The sequence below is a fragment of the Pollachius pollachius genome, assembly GCF_949987615.1.
Source record: "Pollachius pollachius genome assembly, chromosome: 11".
In the NCBI taxonomy this organism is placed as follows: domain Eukaryota; kingdom Metazoa; phylum Chordata; class Actinopteri; order Gadiformes; family Gadidae; genus Pollachius; species Pollachius pollachius.
In genome coordinates, this window is record NC_136944.1 from 24058114 (window position 1) to 24068113 (window position 10000).

A 10000-nucleotide genomic window follows, 5' to 3' on the forward strand; every position below is an offset into this window, starting at 1 on the left:
GGGTCTGATGGTCTGGTGTTACTGGGACATGCTGATGGTCTGGTGTTACTGGGACATGCTGATGGTCTGGTATGAGGAACCCAGTCTTTAACCCCCAGGCGTTGGTCTGACGCCAGGCGATCTAAACCCCCCCCTGTGCCCTCAGGGTCCCCTGCTAACTTTGCGGTGTACACGGCGGTGGTGGAGCCCCACGGCCGCATCATGGGCCTGGACCTCCCCGACGGGGGCCACCTCACCCACGGCTTCATGACCGACAAGAAGAAGATCTCCGCCACCTCCATCTTCTTTGAGTCCATGCCCTACAAGGTAGGATCACCCCGGTTCACCCGCTCAGCAGCCCTGATGCCTGAAGCGCTCCCGGCCCAGACATGATTACAGTTCATCAGCCTTACACAATGACCTACAGCTAAACCAGTTCCAGGCCGTTCCCCTTTGGTCGAGGGACACTAATGAGTCAGTTTGAATGAAATGCAGAACTGGTTTTAAAGGTGTCCTGGTCAATAAGTAGCAGCTGTTCAGACCTGTTCCTGTTCCAACGGTGTTCTGTTCTCTTGTTCTGAAGGTGAACCCGGAGACCGGCTGGATCGACTACGACCGCCTGCAGGAGAACGCCCGCCTGTTCCACCCCAAGCTCATCATCGCAGGTCACGATAGGTCACCATGGACACAGAGACGCCACGCCACGCAATAAGCAAAAATAAACGATCATTGGTTTATTTCCTGTATTATACCTGTACTAATATAATATATACTATTATATGTTATATTTCCCATGCTCTGAAGGTTAACCACTCTGGAGTCAACACTTATAGTTATAGAAGCTTTTAAACTCTAACATTTAAATGGCCTGTGTAAAGTCATTCTTATGAGGTGTCTAGGACCGGCCGGGGAAATGGAAGATAAGGTGGCTGATCGATCCACAGACCATAATACCATAATGACTGTTTACCACTCAGGCACCAGCTGCCACTCCCGTAACCTCGACTACGCCCGCCTGAGGGCGATCGCGGACGAGAACGGCGCCTACCTGATGGCCGACATGGCACACATCAGCGGGCTGGTGGCGGCCGGCGTGGTGCCCTCGCCCTTCCAGCACGCCGACATCGTCTCCACGACGACGCACAAGACCCTGAGGGGCTGCCGCTCCGGGGTCATCTTCTTCAGGAAGGGTAGGAAGAGTCGACCGGTGGGGCCGCCCTGATCCGGCCGGTCCACGCTCTGCAGATCAGCCACAAGCCCCCCTCCTTAACCCCGCCCCTTCACTGACTCCGCCCCTCCCTTGACTCCGCCCCTGCAGGCGTGCGGAGCGTGGACGCCAAGGGGAAGGAGGTTCAGTACAACCTGGAGGCGCCGATCAACCAGGCCGTGTTCCCGGGCCTCCAGGGCGGTCCGCACAACCACGCCATCGCCGGTGAGCCCCCCCTACACACCTTTGTGTTTCCTGTTGTGACCCGCTGTGTGTTGTTGTTTCCTGTTCCGCTGTGTGTGAGTGCTTCCTGTTGTGACCCCCTGTGTGTTTGTGTTTCCTGTTGTGACCGGCTGTGTGTGGGTGTTTCCTGCGCCCCCTACAGGCGTGGCGGTGGCGCTGAAGCAGGCCATGACCCCAGAGTTCAGGGCCTACCAGCTGCAGGTGCTGGCCAACTGTAAGGCCATGTCCAGCGCGCTGGTCGGCTACGGCTACAACATCGTCACTGGTGAGAGACGCCTGACCGGGTCGCTGCTGAGCCCCCCCTGACTGCTGAGCCCCCCCTGACTGCTGAGCCCCCCCTGACTGCTGAGCCCCCCCTGACTGCTGAGCCCCCCCTGACTGCTGAGCCCCCCCTGACTGCTGAGCCCCCCCAGACTGGTTCTGCGTCCGACGGTCGGACCAGGTGTTCTGTGGTCCATCGTGCCTAAGGTCATTCTGTACAATACAAATCATATGAGTCAAGGGTCATCTCCATGGTAACCAGACACATTGGTGATAATAAGTGGAACCAGCCTAAAGAACGTGTGAGCGTGTGAACGTGTGAGTGCTTCACCGAGCGTCTCCTCTGCTCCAGGCGGCTCGGACAACCACCTGATCCTGCTTGACCTCCGTAACAAGGGCAGCGACGGAGGCCGGGCGGAGAAGGTTCTGGAGGCCTGCGCCATCACCTGCAACAAGAACACCTGTCCAGGTGAAGCCTCGTGTTCCTGTGTCTCCCCCCAGAGATGCCAGCACTGTCGTTCTATCAATCCATTATACAGAAGGTTGGAGTATCTCTGGCCTGATTCATTCGGTTCGTTATTGTGCCAAACCAAGTCCCGGTAATGTAGAATCATTACTAGTCTGGTCAGCTTCACTGTGGTTTGAAACTTGACCTGTTCAGAGTGAGACTTCGCCGTGATCGAGACTTTGTTACTAGGGTTAGACCATGGTACCAGTTAGCCTCAGTGTTTTTGATTTTAACATGTGTGATATTATGTGTTGATTTAAAAGTGCAGTAGGTCAGGTTTGAAAGTTGTAACCAGAGACCGGGAATTAAACCCTCTCCCTCCCTCCCTCCCTCCCTCCCTGCGTTCCCCCGACACTGAGGGAGCGTTTAACGTCCAAACGGTCTTAGAGAGACAGCTGCCGTCCACTAGAAACAGAATCTCACAGCGCAAAGTGCCCTCACTATTATCCTCCAGATGAACACGGCCTCTCTGACAACGGCCTATCCCTAACTCCTCCGTCCAGCCCCCCTTCATCCAGGTAGTTCTGTGGTGTTAACGGAACGTTAACGGAACGTTAACGGAGTATTAACGGCGTGTTAACGGAGCGTTAACGGAACGTTAACGGAGTATTAACGGAGCGTTAACGGCGTGTTAACGGAACGTTAACGGAGTATTAACGGCGTGTTAACGGAGCGTTAACGGAACGTTAACGGAGTATTAACGGAGCATTTACGGCGTGTTAACGGCGCATTAACGGCGTGTTAACGGAACATTAACGGAACGTTAACGGCGTGTTAACATTCAGTTAACTGAGTGTTAACGGCGTGTTAACGGCGTGTTAACCGAACGTTAACGGCCTGTGGAACGTTAACGGCGTGTTAACGGCGTGTGTTTGTGGCTCCAGGGGATAAGAGTGCCCTGCGGCCCAGCGGCCTGCGCTTCGGCTCCCCGGCCCTCACCTCCAGGGGCCTGGTGGAGGACGACTTCAGGGCGGTGGCGGCGTTCATCCACAGAGGTACGGTCCACTGCTCTCCTACCAGAACCCGTGTGTACGCAGAGCCAACATGTAAATGGCTCGGCTTAGCTCGGGAGGTAGAGGGGGTTGACTTGTAACCTGAAGGTTTCTAGGTCGATCCCCGGTTCCTCCCAGAGTGTCGACGTGCCCTCAGTCTCACCCTGACTGCTCCCGACGAGCTGGCTGTGTGCTTAACTCCGCCGTCGGTGTCTGAATGTTTCTATGAGCTGCTTTGCTGAATGCCCTAAATGTAAAATGTAAATGCTCAGTCATAACCGATGAAGACTCCTCTGACCTCGTGAACCGAGCCTGCGGTTCACGGCACAGGCCTGAATGGCCGGAATGTTAACTGTATCTAAAGCCCTGACAGTACTGCCGGCGGGCTGACTCTGCCCCCTGCAGGCCTGGAGCTGACGGTGGAGATCCAGCGTAGCCTGGACCCCAAGGCTCCTCTGAAGGAGTTCAAGGAGGCGCTGGCGCAGCAGGAGAATTTCCAGCAGCGTGTGGCGGAGATCAAGAGCGAGGTGGTGGCCTTCGCCGGACGGTTCCCCATGCCCGGGCTCCCTGAGCTGTAGAGGACAGCCCCCCCCCCCCCCCAGAGGGCCTCTTGTGACATGTGCTTGTATCTCAGGAGAAAACGGTTATCACAGCAGTTATCGCCAAATGCCACAAGATATTCCAAGCCTTAATACAACATGTGTTTGTGTTGACGATGTAAAGCCATCCCGCTCTCTCATTTTTCATCAGTCTAATGTTGGCCAATGATTGTGATACAAAAGCTTATTTATAAAATCCCACTCTCAAAGGACACTTCTGGATTATTTTGACCTAAATTCTATTTCCTTGTCATGTTGGGTCTTGAGCGTTAATGCAGAAGGCAATCCTTTACATCGGTCCAGTACTGAGCGAGAATGTTGGAAGCTGCAATTCGCGAAAATGGATGCAATGTAAGCCTTTAAGGCAACGCATTCTGTAAGTGTAGCTCTAGTTATAGCTCTGGTTATAGCTCTGGTTATAGCTCTGGTTATAGCTCTGGTTATAGCTCTGGTTATAGCTCGGGTTATAGCTCGGGTTATAGCTCGGGTTATAGCTCGGGTTATAGCTCGGGTTATAGCTCCAGTGTTTCCCACAGACAGAATGCAATGTGTGGTGCCAGGGCCGTAGATATACTGAAGGAGTTCTGAGGGGGGGGGGATAGCTCTAGTTATAGCTCTAGTTACAGCTCTGAGTCCGGTTACAGCTCTAGTTACAGCTGTAATTATAGCTCTGGTTATAACTCTAGTTATAGCTCTAGATATGGCTCTAGTAGTGCTGGTGTTGCCGCTGACCTGCTCCAATCTGCATTACACGAGTCTGACAACATTAACGGATCCCTACAGTGGAACCCAACGTTGGCTCCTCTCTAACTCGATCGGGTGTGTTGTTATTGAGGATAACGATGCCTCAATCACGAAGATGTCTCTGAATCGTGACTAGTCTGCTCAGCTTCACTGTTGTTTGAACCTTGACCTGTTCAGAGCGAGACTTCACTGTGATCGAGACTTGGTTACGCACATAATGAACCCCCGGGTCAAACCAGAGGGGAGCGCTTTGTCCCAGTTGATTGCATTGCATCTGGTTTGGACCAATGTCAAAGATTGTTGTCCACATTGGTCCCCAACACCCAACACGACCTGGAAATAGGCTCCAGGTCCAAAGTCCCCAGGTTTTCCTTTAAGTCCTGAGTGTTGGTACAATACAAACCTGTAATACATTCACTTTTCTTTTTTAAACATTACACAATGTAGGTTGCTGGCAATGTTTTTTTATTGAAATCCCTATTTCTGATGTTGATGTAAAAAATGCAATGTATTTGTCAATTGGCTATATTGTAATGAAGATTGATTTTCCAAATCGATTCATTTTCTTAATTAAAATCGTCATGTCTCTTCAATGGATTTAATTTATGAATTTATATAAATATTTTGTTATCTCGAAAATAGCAAAATGATTATTTACTTTCAAGGATCTATTGATAAGTTTAAAATTACGTTTTGAAAGTTTCCAGCGTGTGTGTGTGTGGGCGGTAAAGTGTAGCAGGCATGGCTGTGGAACGACGATACCGGAAAGCTTCGATTGCAGCCATGATATCTTTATAATTAATACATTTTTATTAATAGAATAATTTAGCATAACACCAGTTCAATCGCAAAGGAACCTCATTGTTTGATAAGTCGACGTAAACAAAACGAGCTCCAAGCTCGATTATTGCTGTCTGTCGATCGGGTCAAAGGTCAATCCTCGCTCCATCGTTGTGCTTCAAACATTAGCTCCTCTTGTGACCGTCAGCTAGCGGCTAGCCTGACGCTAGAGCCGCTTCTGTTCATCACCAGGAAACTATCAAAACAACACAAACGTTTATCGGGATAGCTCGATCCTTCAGCCTCGCTTGCATCTTTTGTGTTGCGTTAGCATTAGCATCCTGGTTAGCGTGGTTAGCCTCGCTAGCTAGCCCATGAAGCTAGCCTCGGCGCGCGACTCAACCGCCTCCCCATCGAGCGTCGCGCGGTGCCGGTGCCGCCATGCAGGACCTCCTGGCCACCGTGGACCACATCAAGTTCGACTTGGAGATCGCCGTGGAGCAGCAGCTGGGCGCGCAGCCGCTGCCGTTCCCCGGGATGGACAGTGAGTACCGACCAGTAGCACCAGTAGCGTGGCAGTTAAAGTGCACCAGTGACTGCACCAGTAGGACCTGTAACATGGCAGTTATGGTGCCCCAGTTGGTTACTGCTACCTGAACCAGTACGACATCATGGCAGTTATAGTGGACCAGTTACTGCACCAGTAGCACCAGTAACATCAGTATCATGGCAGTAATAGTGCACAAGGTAACTTACTGCCACCTTAACTGGTACAATAGTGTGTCCAAAGTCTCACGATGAGGATCACCTTAACAGTTGCTGGGATGGAAAACCTAATTAATTAGTTAATTAATGTTCACATCCCATGGAGCTGAGGTGAAGAGTTAGAACTAAAGAATGAATGATGTCCTGTTCCTGTAGAGTCCGGAGCGGCAGTCTGTGAGTTCTTCATGAGGGCAGCCTGTCTCAAAGGTAAGAGTTCTAACTTATGGAACGACAGTCCTAGTGGACTGTTGTGGCTCAGAGAAACGCACTGAACATCCTCGCTCTTCTATAGGTGAAATAGTTTTTAAAATGTTCTGTTGACTGTGTAGTGGATGCCCAATATCAAAGACCTATTGCAGTGTGTGATTCAGTCAAGAACCCACCCAGTTGTGTGCATGTTTTGATATGTACATTTCAGGCATTTAGCAGACACTTTATCCAAAGCGATATACAATAAGTACATTTATCAGCAGAAAGAAACAACAATATATATCTCTGTTGGTACAGTGAAGATGTTCATAGAACCAAATGCAAAGCTCTAACAATCACTAGTTTAACCCATTCCCCGTGCACACCACAGACAGCTAGGATAACATGCTACATGTATCTATGCAAAGACATCCCAACCGTGGAATGACACCACCCCGTCAGCCCGCTGGTGTATGGGGTCTCTGAGCGGCTGGTTGTCTCCGCAGGGGGCATGTGTCCGTTCCGCCACATCAGCGGGGAGAAGACGGTGGTCTGTAAGCACTGGCTGCGTGGGCTCTGCAAGAAGGGCGACCAGTGCGAGTTCCTCCACGAGTACGACATGACCAAGATGCCAGAGTGCTACTTCTACTCCAAGTTCGGTCAGTGGACCAATCAGGAGCTCTGTATCATGGTGAAACGTGGGCGCTCAATGACACTTTAGAAGTTGATAAGTTATCTTTTTAATAACTGATGGCCGTTCCTGTGTGACCCCCCCCCCAGGCGAGTGCAGCAACAAGGAGTGTCCGTTTCTGCACATCGATCCAGAGTCTAAGATCAAGGACTGCCCCTGGTACGACCGGGGCTTCTGCAAACACGGTAGGCTTCCAATCCTATGACCCCCCCCCGCATGAAGGAGGCCCAGACCAGCCTGTCCTAATGGATGTGCCCCCCCCCCCTGTCGCTGCAGGCCCCGACTGCAGACACAGACACACCCGAAGGGTCATCTGCGTCAACTACCTGGTGGGCTTCTGTCCCGAGGGGAAGGCCTGCAAATTCATGCAGTAAGTCTCACCCCCCCCCGCCCAGTACACCACTGGGATTCACCCCCCCGCCCAGTACACCACTGGGATTCACCCCCCCGCCCAGTACACCACTGGGATTCACCCCCCCGCCCAGTACACCACTGGGATTCACCCCCCCGCCCAGTACACCACTGGGATTCACCCCCACCGCCCAGTACACCACTTGGTTTCTGTTTTTTTAAGACCAGTGGTTCTCAAACTTCCTCTACTGGAGTTCCCCCTTCACCTGCGGAAAACGCTTTTGGGGAAAATGAAATGACATTAAAAGGGTTCAATGCTCTCAATTTAGGGAGAGACACGGGCCTGTGCTTCATACAACTGATGGATAAATCCTGCCAACAAAAGAAGCCCAACACCAGGGGAGGGTCAGAGCAGGTAGAGGGGACCCCCTCCAGGGAGGGTCAGAGCAGGTAGAGGGGACCCCCTCCAGGGAGGGTCAGAGCAGGTAGAGGGGACCCCTCCAGGGAGGGTCAGAGCAGGTAGAGGGGACCCCCTCCAGGGAGGGTCAGAGCAGGTAGAGGGGACCCCTCCAGGGAGGGTCAGAGCAGGTAGAGGGGACCCCTCCAGGGAGGGTCAGAGCAGGTTGAGGGGACCCCCTCCAGGGAGGGTCAGAGCAGGTAGAGGGGACCCCCTCCAGGGAGGGTCAGAGCAGGTAGAGGGGACCCCTCCAGGGTCAGCAGGTAGAGGGGACCCCCTCCAGGGAGGGTCAGAGCAGGTAGAGGGGACCCCTCCAGTGTCAGCAGGTAGAGGGGACCCCTCCTGATTCTGAGGACGTTGTGGTGTCTGTTCCTTCCTGCAGCCCCCGGTTCGAGCTGCCCATGGGCGCTCCAGACCAGCCTCCTCTCCCCGGCCAGGGGATGGGGCAGAACCAGATGAAGGTACGCTCACTCACTCACCCTCTCACTCACTCACCCTCTCACTCACTCACCCTCTCACTCACTCACTCACTCAGATTGTTCCACAGTGCTGTGAATGTCCCTTTCTTGGGCTGAATGTTCTGACCCCTCCTGCTGTGTCTGTGTGTCTCTGTGTTTCTGTCTGGCTGTCTGTCTGTCTGTGTGTGTGTCTCTGTCTGTCTACCTGTCTGTCTGTCTACCTGTCTGTCTGTCTGTGTGTTTCTGTGTCTGTCTGTCTACCTGTCTGTCTACCTGTCTGTCTGTCTGTCTACCTGTCTGTCTGTCTGTGTGTCTCTGTCTGTCTACCTGTCTGTCTGTCTGTCTACCTGTCTGTGTGTCTCTATCTGTCTGTCTGTCTGTGTGTGTGTCTCTGTCTGTCTACCTGTCTGTCTGTCCCCAGCCGGTTCCCAGCATTGGCCGCTCCTCCCTCTCCCTGATCCAGCTCACCAACTCCAACCCAGGCCACGGCCCTTACCAGCGGCCCCAGTACCACAACTCAGGCCCCATGGGGCACAACATGGGGGGCAACCGAGGGCCCCGGCCCCTGGACCAGGTCACCTGCTACAAGGTGAGCCACGCCCCCCTGCTCTGTCCTAGGAGCTTGTGTTAAAGGGGCGGTTCCTTCTCTGTCCAATGGGCTCGTGTTAAAGGGGCGGTTCCTTCTCTGTCCAATGGGCTCGTGTTAAAGGGGCGGTTCCTTCTCTGTCCAATGGGCTCGTGTTAAAGGGGCGGTTCCTGCTCTGTCCAATGGGCTCGTGTTAAAGGGGCGGCTCCTGCTCTGTCCAATGGGCTCGTGTTAAAGGGGCGGTTCCTTCTCTGTCCAATGGGCTCGTGTTAAAGGGGCGGGTCTCCAGTTTGCCTACTGTTGGTGGGGTCTTGGGAAAGCAGGTAGAGGGTGGCACCCTAATGGGTGGCACCCTAATGGGTGGCACCCAAGCGATGCTGAACTGACGACATGGCGGCTGGTGTTTTGGAACCCTTCCCTCTCTGGTTATCTCACCATGTGGTCTCATTAGTTTGTAATTTGTCTCTCAGACAGCGCAATGCTCTTGGGGCGGAGCCTCCGAAAAGGGGGTAACATTTCCAGCCGTCGTTAACAAGTCAAATTAGGTCATATCGGGAGGGTAAACTACTCTTTCCCAGCACCCCCCGCCTCAATTTGTCCAATCTGCTCCTTTTTAAATGTACTTAATCTCCTCTGTGGACTCGTTCTGACTGCTCTCCTCTCTTCCCTTGTTTCCAGTGTGGGGAGAAAGGCCACTATGCCAACAAATGCACAAAGGGCCACCTGGCCTTCCTGAGTGGGCAGTAACACGTCTCCCTGTGAACATCTGCCCATGGGGTGTAGTTCTCTTGTGCGGCCAGAAGGGGGCAGAGGAGAGAATCCAGCGGGGAATATTGGAACACATAAAGGACAATTGAACAGAGCTTCCTGTGGAACATGCTGTTTTCAGAGACATCAAAGATTGCCTTGTTTGTTCCACTCTCCCTGCGAGACGTCTTGGCTACTGCAGGGCGACCGCAGCCAGAGGAACGTCGTTATGTACATAAGAGATGCCAGCGGACGGTTCCTCTGCTTGCATCTCAGAACATTTTCTACATTGTTTGTACTTAAGTCATGCAGATAACAGGATGAGCTCAATGCAGCAGGTGCTCTTTGCTCTGACCGTTCTCTGGGGTTGATGAAGCCTCTGTACGTCTTTATACGTGTGACCAGTGACATGAGATCGGTGATTCCAATGATAAAGCTTACAG

The 10000-nt window shown here is 52.7% G+C and overlaps 2 protein-coding genes across 3 annotated transcripts in view; both read left to right on the top strand.

The window, feature by feature from the left end:
- Positions 1-5060, top strand: part of shmt1 (serine hydroxymethyltransferase 1 (soluble)) — a 9551-nt gene extending 4491 nt beyond the window's left edge. For both annotated transcript variants that reach the window (XM_079745672.1, XM_079745673.1), the window contains exons 5-12: positions 146-306; positions 563-644; positions 957-1169; positions 1298-1411; positions 1572-1694; positions 2043-2159; positions 3083-3193; positions 3596-5060. In XM_079745672.1, the coding sequence (XP_079601798.1) occupies positions 146-306; positions 563-644; positions 957-1169; positions 1298-1411; positions 1572-1694; positions 2043-2159; positions 3083-3193; positions 3596-3768 (1094 nt within the window). In that variant the 3' untranslated portion in view covers positions 3769-5060. The remainder of the gene's footprint in view (positions 1-145; positions 307-562; positions 645-956; positions 1170-1297; positions 1412-1571; positions 1695-2042; positions 2160-3082; positions 3194-3595) is intronic.
- Positions 5061-5489: 429 nt separating this feature from the next.
- cpsf4 (cleavage and polyadenylation specific factor 4) lies at positions 5490-9992 on the top strand. The gene is made up of 8 exons (XM_079746441.1): positions 5490-5857; positions 6235-6285; positions 6774-6926; positions 7048-7143; positions 7235-7328; positions 8149-8227; positions 8646-8813; positions 9489-9992. The coding sequence occupies exons 1-8, from the start codon at positions 5755-5757 to the stop codon at positions 9555-9557; spliced, it is 813 nt and encodes a 270-aa protein (XP_079602567.1). The 5' UTR covers positions 5490-5754; the 3' UTR covers positions 9558-9992.
- The last annotated feature ends 8 nt before the right edge of the window (positions 9993-10000 follow it).